At 60.1% G+C, this 15,916-nt stretch overlaps 1 protein-coding gene across 1 annotated transcript in view; it reads left to right on the top strand.

Annotated features, from left to right (window-relative positions):
* The window catches only part of LOC116241127 (adhesion G protein-coupled receptor L1-like), a 133,509-nt gene that overhangs the window by 56,600 nt on the left and 60,993 nt on the right, over positions 1-15,916 (top strand). Inside the window, 7 exon segments of the mRNA XM_090128605.1 lie at positions 1,367-1,738; positions 6,056-6,159; positions 8,230-8,415; positions 10,052-10,090; positions 11,513-11,696; positions 14,802-14,855; positions 14,858-14,929. Coding sequence (XP_089984731.1) covers positions 1,367-1,738; positions 6,056-6,159; positions 8,230-8,415; positions 10,052-10,090; positions 11,513-11,696; positions 14,802-14,855; positions 14,858-14,929 — 1,011 coding nt within the window.

Below are 15,916 nucleotides of genomic sequence, written 5' to 3'. Positions count from 1 at the left end.
TTGGGGAGGGGGTTGGGGGGGAGGGATGCTGAGATACGGGCTGCAGTTTGGGATGGGGGACGGAGGGGAAGGTGAGATTTGATTTGGGGGGGGGCGTCGGGGGTCGCGGGGGGGGTGGGGGGCTGAGATATGGGCTGCGGTTCGGGCTGGGAAAGGATGGGGATGCCGACTTTTTGGGGGAGGGGGTTGGGGGGCAGGAGAGGTTGGGATGCTGAGATACAGGATGGGGGACAGCAGGGACAGTGAGATTTGATTTGGGGAGGGGGTTGGGGGTCGCGGGGGGGGTGGGGGGCTGCAGTTTGGGCTGCGGTTTGGGATGGGGACGGTGGGTTTTTGGGGAGGGGTTTGGGGTCGGGGGGTGGGGAAGGGGCTGCAGTTCGGGCTGGGAAAGGATGGGGATGGTGAGATTTGATTTGGGGAGGGGGTTGGGGGTCGCGGGGGGGTGGGGGGCTGCGGTTCCGGCTGCGGTTCCGGCTGCGGTTTGGGATGGTGGGTTTTTGGGGAGGGGTTTGGGGGGAAGGAGGGGTTTGGGGTGGGAGGGATGCTGAGATACGGGCTGCACTTCGGGCCGGGGGACGGCGGGGACGGTGAGGTTTGATTCGGGGGGGGCGTCGGGGGTCGCGGGGGGGTGGGGGGCTGAGATATGGGCTGGGAAAGGATGGGGATGGTGGGTTTTTGGGGAGGGGGTTGGGGGTCGCGGGGGGGGTGGGAGGCTGGCTGTGGGGTAGTCATTGGGGAGTGGGGTTTGGGTGGGGGGCTCGGGGATCTGTGGGGCGGACACGGGGGGGTGGGGTCTCCATGGGGGGGGCGGGGGGGGCAGCCGTAGGGGTCTGGGGTCTCCATGGGGTCTGGGGTCTCCCTGAGGTTCATCCATGGGGGTCTGGGGTCTCCATGGGGTCTGTGGGGCAGCCATGGGGGGTGGGGGTCCATCGTTGGAATCAGTGGTGAATCAGTGGTGATATCACCGATCCATCGTCGTGTTATCGCCAATCTATCGCCGCGATATCGCCGCGATAGCTGTGCTATCGCCACAATATCGCCGCGCTATTGCCGCAATAGCCGCGATAGCTGTGCTATTGCCACGATATCGCCGTTATAGCTGCGATATCGCCGCGATAGCTGCGATATAGCCGCGATATGGCCGCGATAGCCGTGCTATTGCCACGCTAGCCGCGCTATCGCCGCGATAGTTGTGATATCGCCGCACTATTGCCACGCTAGCCGCGATATCGCCGCGATATTGCCTCGATAGCCGCGCTATCGCCGCGATAGATGTGATATCGCCGCGATAGATGTGATATCGCCGCGCTATTGCCGCGATATCGCCGCGCTATCTCACCGTCGCAACCCCTCTCGTTTTTTCCAGCTCTTCCCAGCAGCCCCTCTTCCCCACCCTCCCCCCCTCTCCCCACCTCCTCCCGCAGTTCCTCCGTCCCGGTTCCGACCCAAACCTCCCGCCGACTTCCGCTCACCGCCCGACCCGCTCACAGCGCCGCGACTCCCGGTTCCCCAGCCGGTTCTCCCGGTCCTCCTCGAGGTGCCGCCTCCGCCGCCGCCGTTCCGGATCCGGCCCTCCCTCCTCCTCCTCTCCCGGCTCCGCTTCCGTCCCGCCGGCCGCCCGTTTCTCCTCCTCCCGGTCCGGTCCGGTTGTGCGAAGCCCGCGAGGTGCGCAGGGTTCAATGGCCCGCGGCGCAGCACGGCGTGCTGGTGGAACGGCCCTGCCCCAAAGGGACCCGCGGTGAGAGCGGCGGGGGGCGGGACGGGGGGGGGGTCAGTATGGGGTTATGGGGTCAGTATGGGGTTATGGGGGAATTATGGGGTTATGGGGGAATTATGGGGTTATGGGGGAATTATGGGGTTATGGGGTTATGGGGTCAGTATGGGGTTATGGGGTTATGGGGTTATGGGGTGGGATGGGGTTATGGGGTCAGTATGGGGTTATGGGGTCAGTATGGGGTTATGGGGTGGGATGGGGTTATGGGGGAATTATGGGGTTATGGGGTTATGGGGTTATGGGGTCAGTATGGGGTTATGGGGTCAGTATGGGGTTATGGGGTTGTGGGGTTGGATGGGGTTATGGGGTTATGGGGTCAGTATGGGGTTATGGGGTTGTGGGGTTGGATGGGGTTATGGGGTTATGGGGTCAGTATGGGGTTATGGGGTTATGGGGTTATGGGGCGGGATGGGGTTATGGGGTCAGTATGGGGTTATGGGGGAATTATGGGGTTATGGGGTCAGTATGGGGTTATGGGGCGGGATGGGGTTATGGGGTTATGGAGTCAGTATGGGGTTATGGGGGAGTTATGGGGTTATGGGGTTATGGGGTTATGGGGTGGGATGGGGTTATGGGGTCAGTATGGGGTTATGGGGCGGGATGGGGTTATGGGGTTATGGGGTCAGTATGGGGTTATGGGGGAGTTATGGGGTTATGGGGTTATGGGGTTATGGGGTTATGGGGTCAGAATGGGGTTATGGGGTTATGGGGCGGGATGGGGTTATGGGGTCAGTATGGGGTTATGGGGTTATGGGGTTATGGGGGAATTATGGGGTTATGGGGTTATGGGGTCAGTATGGGGTTATGGGGTTATGGGGTTATGGGGTTATGGGGTGGGATGGGGTTATGGGGTCAGTATGGGGTTATGGGGTGGGATGGGGTTATGGGGGAATTATGGGGTTATGGGGTTATGGGGTTATGGGGTCAGTATGGGGTTATGGGGTGATGGGGTTATGGGGTTATGGGGTGGGATGGGGTTATGGGGTTACAGGGTTATGGGGGAGTTATGGGGTTATGGGGGAATTATGGGGTTATGGGGTTATGGGGTTACGGGGTTATGGGGTAGGATGGGGTTATGGGGTCAGTATGGGGTTATGGGGTTATGGGGTGGGATGGGGTTATGGGGGAATTATGGGGTTATGGGGTTGTGGGGTCAGTATGGGGTTATGGGGTTACGGGGTCAGTATGGGGTTATGGGGTTACGGGGTCAGTATGGGGTTATGGGGTGGGATGGGGTTATGGGGTTATGGGGTTATGGGGTTATGGGGTCAGTATGGGGTTATGGGGGAATTATGGGGTTATGGGGTCAGTATGGGGTTATGGGGTTATGGGGCGGGATGGGGTTATGGGGTTATGGGGTCAGTATGGGGTTATGGGGTCAGTATGGGGTTATGGGGTTATGGGGTTATGGGGCAGGATGGGGTTATGGGGTCAGTATGGGGTTATGGGGTGATGGGGTCAGTATGGGGTTATGGGGTGATGGGGGAGTTACGGGGTTATGGGGTTGTGGGGTTATGGGGTCAGTATTGGGTTGTGGGGTTATGGGGTGGGATGGGGTTATGGGGTTGTGGGGTTATGGGGTCAGTATTGGGTTGTGGGGTTATGGGGTGGGATGGGGTTATGGGGTTATGGGGTTGTGGGGTGGGATGGGGTTATGGGGTCAGTATGGGGTTATGGGGGAATTATGGGGTTATGGGGTTATGGGGTTATGGGGTTATGGGGTTATGGGGCGGGATGGGGTTATGGGGTCAGTATGGGGTTATGGGGTGGGATGGGGTTATGGGGTCAGTATGGGGTTATGGGGTCAGTATGGGGTTATGGGGTTGTGGGGTGGGATGGGGTTATGGGGTCAGTATGGGGTTACGAGGTTATGGGGTGGAATGGGGTTATGGGGTCAGTATGGGGTTATGGGGTTATGGGGTCAGTATGGGGTTATGGGGGAATTATGGGGTTATGGGGTTATGGGGTTATGGGGCGGGATGGGGTTATGGGGTCAGTATGGGGTTACAGGGTTATGGGGTGGAATGGGGTTATGGGGTCAGTATGGGGTTATGGGGTTATGGGGTCAGTATGGGGTTATGGGGTTATGGGGTCAGTATGGGGTTATGGGGTCAGTATGGGGTTATGGGGTGGGATGGGGTTATGGGGTCAGTATGGGGTTATGGGGGAATTATGGGGTTATGGGGTTATGGGGCGGGATGGGGTTATGGGGTTATGGGGTTATGGGGTTATGGGGCTACAGGGTTATGGGGTTATGGGGGGGTTATGGGGTTATGGGGTGGGATGGGGTTATGGGGTTATGGGGTTATGGGGTTATGGGGTGGGATGGGGTTATGGGGTCAGTATGGGGTTATGGGGTGGGATGGGGTTGTGGGGTTATGGAGTTATGGGGTTATGGGGTTATGGTGTGGGATGGGGTTATGGGGTTATGGGGTCAGTATGGGGTTATGGGGTTATGGGGTTATGGGGTCAGTATGGGGTTATGGGGTGGGATGGGGTTATGGGGCCAATATGGGGTTATGGGGTGATGGGGGAGTTACGGGGTTATGGGGTTGTGGGGTTATGGGGGGGGATGGGGTTATGGGGTCAGTATGGGGTTATGGGGGGGTTATGGGGTTATGGGGTTATGGGGCGGGATGGGGTTATGGGGTCAGTATGGGGTTATGGGGTTATGGGGGAATTATGGGGTTATGGGGTTGTGGGGTCTGTATGGGGTTATGGGGCCAATATGGGGTTATGGGGATATGGGGTTGTGGGGTGGGATGGGGTTATGGGGTCAGTATGGGGTTATGGGGTTATGGGGTGGGATGGGGTTATGGGGCCAATATGGGGTTATGGGGTTACGGGGTCAGTATGGGGTTATGGGGTTATGGGGTGGGATGGGGTTATGGGGTCAGTATGGGGTTATGGGGTTATGGGGTTATGGGGTTATGGGGTCATGGGGTCATGGGGTCAGTATGGGGTTATGGGGTTATGGGGTGGGATGGGGTTATGGGGTTATGGGGGGGTTATGAGGTTATGGGGTCATTATGGGGTTGTGGGGTTATGGGGTGGGATGGGGTTATGGGGTTATGGGGTTATGTTGTTATGGGGTGGGATAGGGTTATGGGGGAGTTATGGGGTTATGGGGTTATTGGGTCAGTATGGGGCTATGGGGGAGTTATGGGGTTGTGGGGTGGGATGGGGTTATAGGTTTATGGGGGGCTTATGGGGTTGTGGGGTTATGGGGTTGTGTGGCGGGATGGGGTTATGGGGCCAATATGGGGTTATGGGGTCAGTATGGGGTTATGGGGGGGGATGGGGTTATGGGGGAGTTATGGGGTTATGGGGTTATGGGGTCAGTATGGTGTTATGGGGTTATGGGGTTGTGGGGTGGGATGGGGTTATGGGGTTATGGGGTTATGGGGTGGAATGGGGTTATGGGGGCAGTATGGGGTTATGGGGTTATGGGGTTATGGGGTTGTGGGGTGGGATGGGGTTATGGGGGAGTTATGGGGGAGTTATGGGGTTATGGGGGCAGTATGGGGTTATGGGGTTGTGGGGTTATGGGGTGGGATGGGGTTATGGGGCTATGGGGTGAGATGGGGTTATGGGGTTATGGGGGAGTTATGGGGTTATGGGGTCAGTATGGGGTTATGGGGTTATGGGGTTATGGGGTGGGATGGGGTTATGGGGTCAGTATGGGGTTATGGGGTTATGGGGTGGGATGGGGTTATGGGGGAGTCATGGGGTTATGGGGGAATTATGGGGTTATGGGGTCAGTATGGGGTTATGGGGGAGTTATGGGGTTGTGGGGTGGGATGGGGTTATGGGGTCAGTATGGGGTTATGGGGGAATTATGGGGTTATGGGGTTATGGGGCGGGATGGGGTTATGTGGTTATGGGGGAGTTATGGGGTTGTGGGGTGGGATGGGGTTATGGGGTTATGGGGTTATGGGGCTACAGGGTTATGGGGTTATGGGGGGGTTATGGGGTTATGGGGTGGGATGGGGTTATGGGGTTATGGGGTTATGGGGTTACGGGGTTATGGGGTGGGATGGGGTTATGGGGTCAGTATGGGGTTACGGGGTTATGGGGTGGGATGGGGTTATGGGGTCAGTATGGTGTTATGGGGTTATGGGGTTGTGGGGTCAGTATGGGGTTATGGGGCCAATATGGGGTTATGGGGTCAGTATGGGGTTATGGGGGAGTTATGGGGTTATGAGGTTATGGGGGGGTTATGAGTGGAGGCCCAGGACGGCGCCCCCATTTCTGACCCCCCCCCCCAAAAAAAAAAAATAGGCATCGCCTCCTTTCAGTGCCTGCTGGGTTTGGGGGTCTGGAACCCCCGCGGCCCCGACCTCAGCAACTGCACCAGTCCGTGGGTCAACCAGGTGGCTCAAAAGGTACCCAAACCCCCCCCATTTACAGACCCCCCCCATTTACAGACCCCCCCCCCATTTACAGACCCCCCCCTATTTACAGACTCCCCCCACCCATGGATCACAACTCCTGAACCATAGATTCAGTCCTCCTGGAGCGTAGATGGGCTCGTCCTGAGCCGTAGATGAGGTCCTCCTGAACCATAGATGAGGTCCTCCTGGGATATAGATGGGCTCTTCCTGAACCATAGATTCAGTCCTCCTGGCATATAGAAGGGCTCCTGCCAAACCATAGATTCAGTCCTCCTGCCCCATAGAAGGGCTCCTCCTGCCCCATAGACTCAGTCCTCCTGCCCCATAGATGGGCTCCTCCTGAACCATAGACTCAGTCCTCCTGGCATATAGAGGGGCTCTTCCTGAACCATAGACTCAGTCCTCCTGCCCCATAGAAGGGCTCCTCCCAAACCATAGATTCCGTCCTCCTGGAACATAGATTGGCTCCTCCTGGAACATAGGTGGGCTCCTCCCATCTATGAACCCCCTCCCCCCCCCCCCCGTTAATTAATTAATTGCAGATTAAGAGCGGGGAGAACGTGGCCAACATCACCAACCCCCCCCCCCAAATGTATGGCTCACATCTCCTGAACCATAGACTCAGTCCTCCTGGCATATAGAGGGGCTCTTCCTGAACCATAGACTCAGTCCTCCTGGCATATAGAGGGGCTCTTCCTGAACCATAGACTCAGTCCTCCTGGCATATAGAAGGGCTCCTCCTGCACCATAGACTCAGTCCTCCTGCCCCATAGATGGGCTCCTCCTGCACCATAGATTCAGTCTTCCTGCCCCATAGATGGACTCCTCCTGAACCATAGACTCAGTCCTCCTGCCCCATAGAAGGGCTCCTCCTGAACCATAGATTCAGTCCTCCTGGAACATAGATGGGCTCCTCCTGGAACATAGATGGGCTCCTCCCATCTATGAACCCCCTCCCCCCCCCCGTTAATTAATTAATTGCAGATTAAGAGCGGGGAGAACGCGGCCAACATCGCCAACCCCCCTCCCCATGTATGGCTCACATCTCCTGAACCATAGATTCAGTCCTCCTAGCATGTAGAGGGGCTCCTCCCGAACCATAGACTCAGTCCTCCTGCCCCATACATGGGCTCCTCCTGAACAATAGATTCAGTCCTCCTGGCATATAGAAGGGCTCCTCCCGAACCATAGACTCAGTCCTCCTGCCCCATAGATGGGCTCTTCCTGAACCATAGATTCAGTCCTCCTGGAACATAGATGGGCTCCTCCTGAACCATAGACTCAGTCCTCCTGCCCCATAGATGAGGTCTTCCTGCACCATAGATTCAGTCCTCCTGCCCCATAGAAGGGCTCCTCCTGAACCATAGATTCAGTCCTCCTGGAACATATGTGGGCTCCTCCCATCTATGAACCCCCTCCCCCCCCCGTTAATTAATGAATTGCAGATTAAGAGCGGGGAGAATGTGGCCAACATCGCCAACTCCCCCCCAATTGTATGGCTCACATCTCCTGAACCATAGATTCAGTCCTCCTGGCATATAGAAGGGCTCCTGCCAAACCATAGATTCAGTCCTCCTGCCCCATAGAAGGGCTCCTCCTGCACCATAGATTCAGTCCTCCTGGAACATAGATGGGCTCCTCCTGGAACATAGATGGGCTCCTCCCATCTATGAACCCCCCCCCCCCCCCATTAATTAATGAATTGCAGATTAAGAGCGGGGAGAACGCGGCCAACATCGCCAACCCCCCCCCAATTGTATGGCTCACATCTCCTGAACCATAGATTCAGTCCTCCTGGCATATAGAAGGGCTCCTCCTGCCCCATAGACTCAGTCCTCCTGCCCCATAGATGGGCTCTTCCTGAACCATAGACTCAGTCCTCCTGGCATATAGAATGCCTCCTCCCGAACCATAGACTCAGTCCTCCTGCCCCATAGATGGGCTCCTCCTGAGCCATAGATTCAGTCCTCCTGGAACATAGATTGGCTCCTCCTGGAACATAGGTGGGCTCCTCCCATCTATGAACCCCCTCCCCCCCCCCCGTTAATTAATGAATTGCAGATTAAGAGCGGGGAGAACGCGGCCAACATCGCCATCGAGCTGGCCAGGCACACGCGAGGCCCGGTTTACGCGGGCGACGTCAGCTCTGCCGTGCGGCTGCTGGAGCAGCTGCTGGACATCCTGGATGCTCAGCTGCAGGCGCTGCGCCCCCTGGAGAGGGAATCTGCTGGGAAGAACTACAATAAGGTCAGGGGGGAGGGGGGAGGGGGGGGGGGTCCGCCTGGAGCATTGATGTGGGCCTCCTGGGGTATAGATGGGCTCTTTGTGAACCATAGATGAGGTCCTCCTAGGATATAGATGGGCTTTTCCTGAAGCGTAGATGAGGTCCTCCTGAACCATAGATGAGGTCCTTCTGGAACATAGATGGGCTTTTCTTGTACCATAGATGAGATCCTCCTAGAGCATAGATGGGCTCCTCCTGAACCATAGATGAGGTCCTCCTGAACCATAGATGAGGTCCTCCTGGGATATAGGTGGGCTCTTCCTGAAGCGTAGATGAGGTCCTCCTGAACCATAGATGAGGTCCTTCTGGAACATAGATGGGCTTTTCTTGTACCATAGATGAGATCCTCCTAGAGCATAGATGGGCTCCTCCTGAACCATAGATGAGGTCCTTCTGGAACATAGATGGGCTTTTCTTGTACCATAGATGAGATCCTCCTAGAGCATAGATGGGCTCCTCCTGAACCACAGATGAGGTCCTCCTGGGATATAGATGGGCTCTTTGTGAACCATAGATGAGGTCCTCCTGGGATATAGATGGGCTCTTTGTGAACCATAGATGAGGTCCTCCTGGGATATAGGTGGGCATTTCCTGAAGCGTAGATGAGGTCCTCCTGGAGCATTGATGAGGTCTTCCTGAGATATAGATGGGCTTTTTTTGAACCATAGATGAGGTCCTCCTGGGATATAGATGGGCTTTTCCTGAAGCGTAGATGAGGTCCTCCTGAACCATAGATGAGGTTCTCCTGAGATATAGATGGGCTTTTCTTGTACCATAGATGAGATCCTCCTAGAGCATAGATGGGCTCCTCCTGAACTATAGATGAGGTCCTCCTGAACCATAGATGAGGTCCTCCTGGGATATAGATGGGCTCTTCTTGAACCATAGAGGAGGTCCTCCTGGAACATAGATGGGCTTTTCTTGAACCATAGATGAGGTCCTCCTGGGATATAGATGGGCTTTTCCTGTACCATAGATGAGGTCCTCCTGAACCATAGATGAGGTCCTCCTGGAGCATAGATGGGCTCTTCCTGAAGTATAGATGAGCTCCTCCTGCCCCACATCTGGGCTCCTCCCGAACCATAGATTCAGTCCTCCTGGGATATAGATGGGCTCCTTTTGAAATGTAGATAAGGTCCTCCTGGAACATAGATGGGCTCTTCCTGAACCATAGATGAGGTCCTCCTGGGATATAGATGGGCTCCTTTTAAAATGTAGCTGAGGTCCTCCTGGAGCATAGATTCAGTCCTCCTGGGATATAGATGAGCTCTTCCTGAACCATAGATGAGGTCCTCCTGAACCATAGATGAGGTCCTCCTGGCATATAGATGGGCTCTTTCTGAACCACAGATGGGGTCCTCCTTCCCCAGAGGTTGAGTCCACCTGCCCCATAGATTCAGTCTTCGTGCCCTATAGATTGAGCCCTCCAGCCCCATAGGTGAACCATAGATGAGGTCCTCCTGGCATATAGATGGGCTTCTCCTGAACCATAGATGGGGTCCTCCTGCCCCAGAGGTTGAGTCCTCCAGCCCCATAGATTGAGTCCTCCAGCCCCACAGATTAAGTCCTCCAGCCCCACACCTTCTGTTCCCCCCCCAGATGCACAAGCGGGAGCGCACCTGTAAGGATTACATCAAGGTGAGCACAGTGGGCGGGGCCTAGGCCGGGTGGGCGGGGCCTGAGGGCAGTGGGCGGGGCTTTTCGTGAGAGCAACCAATAGAGGGGCGGAGTCTCGCCCCGAGTGGGAGGGGCTTTGCGAGCGGTGGGCGGAGCCTGTTGCGGGCGTGGTCTCGTAAGGCGTGGGACACAACGGGTGGGCGGGGCCTGGGCAGGGTGGGCGGGGCTTGAGAGCAGCGGGGGCGTGGCTTGGGAGAAGTGGGAGGGGTGTGGGGTCAAATGGGGGTGTGGCCAAATAAAGGGGCGGAGCTTGAGCACAGTGGGTGGGGCCTGAAATAGGTGAGATCTCGCAGTGGGCGGGGCCAGGGGGCAGTGGGCGGGGCTTTGTCGTGAGGCTAGCCTATAGAAGGGCAGAATCCCGCCTTGGTGGGCGGGGCTTTGTGAGCAGTGGGCGTGGTCTTATTGGGGGGCAGCAAGGGGCGGGGCCTGGGCCCGGTGGGCGGGGCTTGGGTGAAGGCATGGAGTGGGCAGGGGGTGTGTCCTAACGAAGGGGTGGGGCTTGAACCAAGAGGGCGGGGCTTGCAGAAGGTGAGGCCATCGAGTGGGCGGGGCCTGAGGGCAGTGGGCGGGGCTTGTCGTGGTACAATAGAGGCCAATAGAAGGGTGGAATTCCACCTTGGTGGGCGGGGCCAGGGAAGGGTGGGCGGGGCCTGAGGGAGTGGGCGGGGCTTGTCTTAGGTGCTGCCTATGGGGCGGCGCAATCTTGCCCGGGTGGGAGGGGCTTTGTGAGCAGTGGGCGGAGCCTATTTGTGGTTCCAGCTTTCAAGGGATGGGCGGGCGGGGCCTGACGGAAAGGGGGCGGGGCTTGGGCGCCGTGGGCGGGGCCTGTTCGTGTGTCCATGGGGGTGTGGCTATGTGGATGGGCGGGGCCTTCTATGGGGAACGGAAGTGGGCGTGGTCTGCGCGATGGGCGGGGCCTTTCCATAGTGGGCGTGGCTTCTTTCCATACCCGGAAGTGGGCGTGGTTTCCCTACTGGGCGCGGCTCATTCCTCGAGCAACGCCCGGCTGAACGGCTGACGATGCGGCGGTGGTTATGCTGCGGGCGGGGCTTCTCGCGATATGGGCGGGGCTTTGTCGTGATATGGGCGGGCCTTCTCGCGATATGGGCGGGGCTTCTCGCGATATGGGCGGGGCTTTGTCGTGATATGGGCGGGCCTTCTCGCGATATGGGCGGGGCTTATCGCGATATGGGCGGGGCTTCTCGCGATACGGGTGGGGCTTATCGCGATATGGGCGCAGTTTATCGCGATATGGGCGGGGCTTATCGCGATATGGGTGGGGCTTATCACGATATGGGTGGGGCTTATCGCGATATGGGTGGGGCTTATCGCGATATGGGTGGGGCTTATCGCGATATGGGCGCGGTTTCCCCACGGGGGCAGGCGGTGGTGGAGGCCGTGGACAACCTGCTGAGGCCGGACGCCTTGGAGTCGTGGAGGGACATGAACGTCTCGGAGCAGGCGCACACGGCCACCATGCTGCTGGACGTGCTGGAGGAAGGAGCTTTCCTATTGGCTGATAACGTCAAAGAGCCCGCCCGCTTCCTCGCCGCCCGCCAGAACCTGGGTGAGACCCCCGGGGGGGGCTGGGGGGCGGGGGGGGGCTTCTGACCCATAGATTGGGTCCTCCTGCCCCACACATGGGCTCCTCCTGCCCCATGCTCCACATCTGGGGTCCATCTGGGCTCCTTCTGCCCCACATCTGGGCCCCTCCTGCCCCATAGATTGGGTCCTCCTGCCCCACACGTGAGATTCTCCTGCCCCACACCTGGGCTCCTCCTGCCCCATAGATGGAGTCTTCCTACCCCATAGATGGAGTCCTCCCGCCCAACACCCGAGGTCCTCCCGCCCCACACCTGAGGTCCTCCTGCCCCATAGATTGGGTCCTCCTGCCCCATGTTCCACATCTGGGGGTCATCCTGCCCCATAGATGGAGTCTTCCTGCCCCACACATGAGATTCTCCTGTCCCACATCTCGGCTCCTCCTGCCCCACACATGGTGTCCTTCTGCCCCACATCTGGGTTACTCCTGCCCCATAGTTTGGGTCCTCTTGCCCCACACATGGAGTCTTCCTGCCCCATGCTCCACATCTGGGGTCCAGCTGGGCTCCTCCTGCCCCACACATAGGGTCCTCCTGCCCCACACTAGAAGTCCTCCTGCCCCACATATGCGCTCCTCCTACCCCATAGATGGAGTTTTCCTGCCCCACACCTGAAGTTCTCCTGCCCCACACATGGAGTCCTCCCACCCCACACATGGAGTCCTCCCACCCCATAGATGGAGTCCTCCCGCCCCACACCCAAGGTCCTCCCACCCCACACCTGGTCTCCTCCCACCCCACACCTGAAGTCCTACTGCCCCACACATGGAGTCCTCCCACCCCACACCCGAGGTCCTCCCACCCCACACATGGAGTCCTCCCGCCCCACACCCGAGGTCCTCTTGCCCCATAGATGGAGTCCTCCCACCCCACACCCAAGGTCCTCCCACCCCACACATGGAGTGCTCCCACCCCACACATGGAGTCCTCCCGCCCCACACCCAAGGTCCTCCCGCCCCACACCCGAGGTCCTCCTGCCCCACACCCGAAGCCCTCCCGCCCCATAGATGGAGTCCTCCCGCCCCACACCCGAGGTCCTCCCACCCCACACCCAAGGTCCTCCCGCCCCACACCTGAGGTTCTCCTGCCCCACACATGGAGTCCTCCCACCCCACACCCGAGGTCCTCCCGCCCCACACCTGAGGTCCTCCCACCCCACACATGGAGTCCTCCCACCCCACACCCGAGGTCCTCCTGCCCCACACCCGAAGCCCTCCCGCCCCATAGATGGAGTCCTCCCGCCCCACACCCGAGGTCCTCCCACCCCACACCCAAGGTCCTCCCGCCCCACACCCGAGGTCCTCCCACCCCACACCTGAGGTTCTCCTGCCCCACACATGGAGTCCTCCCGCCCCACACCTGAGGTCCTCCCACCCCACACATGGAGTGCTCCCACCCCACACATGGAGTCCTCCCACCCCACACCCAAGGTCCTCCTGCCCCACACCTGGTCTCCTCCCACCCCACACCTGAAGTCCTCCCACCCCACACATGGAGTCCTCCCGCCCCACACCCAAGGTCCTCCCGCCCCACATCTGGGCTCCTCCTGCCCCATAGATGGAGTCCTCCCGCCCCGCACCCAAGGTCCTCCCACCCCACACCCGAGGTCCTCCCGCCCCATAGATGGAGTCCTCCCACCCCACACCCGAAGTCCTCCCGCCCCACACATGGAGTCCTCCCGCCCCACACCCGAGGTCCTCCCACCCCACACCTGAGGTCCTCCTGCCCCACACATGGAGTCCTCCCACCCCACACCCGAGGTCCTCCCACCCCACACCTGAGGTCCTCCCGCCCCACACCCGAGGTCCTCCTGCCCCACACATGGAGTCCTCCCACCCCACACCCGAGGTCCTCCCACCCCACACCTGAGGTCCTCCCACCCTACACCCGAAGCCCTCCTGCCCCATAGATGGAGTCCTCCCACCCCACACCCGAGGTCCTCCCACCCCACACATGGAGTCCTCCCACCCCACACCCGAAGCCCTCCCGCCCCATAGATGGAGTCCTCCCGCCCCACACCTGAGGTCCTCCTGCCCCACACATGGAGTCCTCCCACTCCACACCCGAGGTCCTCCCGCCCCACACCTGAGGTCCTCCTGCCCCACACCTGAAGCCTTCCTGCCCCATAGATGGAGTCCTCCCGCCCCACACATGGAGTCCTCCCGCCCCACACATGGAGTCCTCCCGCCCCACACCCGAGTTCCTCCCACCCCACACCCGAGGTCCTCCCACCCCACACATGGAGTCCTCCCACCCCACACCCGAAGCCCTCCCGCCCCATAGATGGAGTCCTCCCGCCCCACACCCAAGGTCCTCCCGCCCCACACCTGAGGTCCTCCTGCCCCACACCTGAAGCCTTCCTGCCCCATAGATGGAGTCCTCCCGCCCCACACATGGAGTCCTCCCGCCCCACACCTGAGGTCCTCCTGCCCCACACATGGAGTCCTCCCACCCCACACCTGAGGTCCTCCCACCCTACACCCGAAGCCCTCCCGCCCCATAGATGGAGTCCTCCCACCCCACACCCGAGTTCCTCCCGCCCCACACCCGAGGTCCTCCTGCCCCACACATGGAGTCCTCCCACCCCACACCTGAGGTCCTCCCACCCCACACCTGAGGTCCGCCTGCCCCACACCTGAAGCCTTCCTGCCCCATAGATGGAGTCCTCCCACCCCACACCCGAGGTCCTCCCACCCCACACATGAAGTCCTCCCGCCCCACACCCGAGGTCCTCCTGCCCCACACATGGAGTCCTCCCACCCCACACCCGATGTCCTCCTGCCCCACACCTGAGGTCCTCCTGCCCCACACATGGAGTCCTCCCGCCCCACACCCGAGGTCCTCCCACCCCACACATGGAGTGCTCCCACCCCACACATGGAGTCCTCCCGCCCCACACCCGAGGTCCTCCCGCCCCACACCTGAGGTCCTCCCGCCCCACACCCAAAGCCCTCCTGCCCCATAGATGGAGTCCTCCCACCCCACCCCTGAGGTCCTCCCGCCCCACACCCGAGGTCCTCCTGCCCCACAAGTGGCCTGACCCCCCCCCCCCCCCTCGTTCCCCATTGCAGTGCTGGAGGTGACGGTGCTGAGCACGGAGGGGCAGCTGCAGGATTTGGTTTTCCCCCAGGAGTTGGGGGGGGGGGGGACAGCTTCATCCAGCTCTCCGCCAACACCTTGAAACAGAACAGCCGCAATGGTGAGGGGTCCTGGGGGGGGGCAACAAGAGGGGGGGGGGGAGGGGGGTGAGTTGGTGGGTGGGGGGCTGGAAAGATGGGGGGGGGGCAGGGGTTGAGTGGTTGGGGGGTTATAGGGGGGTTGGGGGCTTATGGGGGGGCTTATGGGGGTCTGGGGGACATGGGGGGGTTGGGGAGGGGGCTGAGTTGGTGGGTGGGGGGCTGGAAAAGGGGGGGGGGCAGGGATTGGGGGGGTTATAGAGGGGGTCTGGGGGTTTATGGGGGGCTTGGGGTGGTTATAGGGGGTCCTGGGGGGGGGAGGGGGTTGAGGAGGGGGCTGAGTTGGTGGGTGGGGGGCTGGAAAGGCGGGGGGTGCAGGGATTGAGAGGTTGGGGGTTATTGGGGGGTCTGGGGGCTTATGGGGGGGCTTATGGGGGTCTGGGGGACTTGGGGGGGTTGGGGAGGGGGCTGAGTTGGTGGGTGGGGGGCTGGAAATATGGGGGGGGGGTGCAGGGGTTGAGTGGTTGGGGGTTATTGGGGGGTTTTATGGGGGGGCTTTGGGTGGTTTTAGGGGGTCTGGGGGCTTATGGGGGGGTCGGGGGGGGTTATAAGGGGTCTTGGGGGGGGCCCAAGGGGGGGGGGAGGGGGGTGAGTTGGTGGGTGGGGGTCTGGAATTTGGGGGGGGGCAGGGATTGAGTGGTTGGGGGGGTTATAGGGAGTCTGGGGGTGTATGGGGGGGCTTTGGGTGGTTATAGGGGGGTTGGGGGGGGGAAGGGGGGTTGGGGAGGGGGCTGAGTTGGTGGGTGGGGGTCTGGAAATGGGGGGGGGGAAGGGATTGAGTGGTTGGGGGGTGATAGGGGGGCTTATGGGGGGGCTTATGGGGGTCTGGGGGACTTGGGGGGGTTGGGGAGGGGGCTGAGTTGGTGGGTGGGGGGCTGGAAAGATGGGGGGGGGCAGGGGTTGAGTGGTTGGGGGGTTATTGGGGGGTTTTATGGGGGGGCTTTGGGTGG

Source organism: Phasianus colchicus, chromosome 34, assembly GCF_987193195.1.
Source record: "Phasianus colchicus chromosome 34, bPhaCol1.hap1.1, whole genome shotgun sequence".
Lineage (NCBI taxonomy): Eukaryota > Metazoa > Chordata > Aves > Galliformes > Phasianidae > Phasianus > Phasianus colchicus.
The sequence above is the reverse complement of the archived record's forward strand: the minus strand, read 5'-3'. Positions and strand labels throughout refer to the sequence as shown.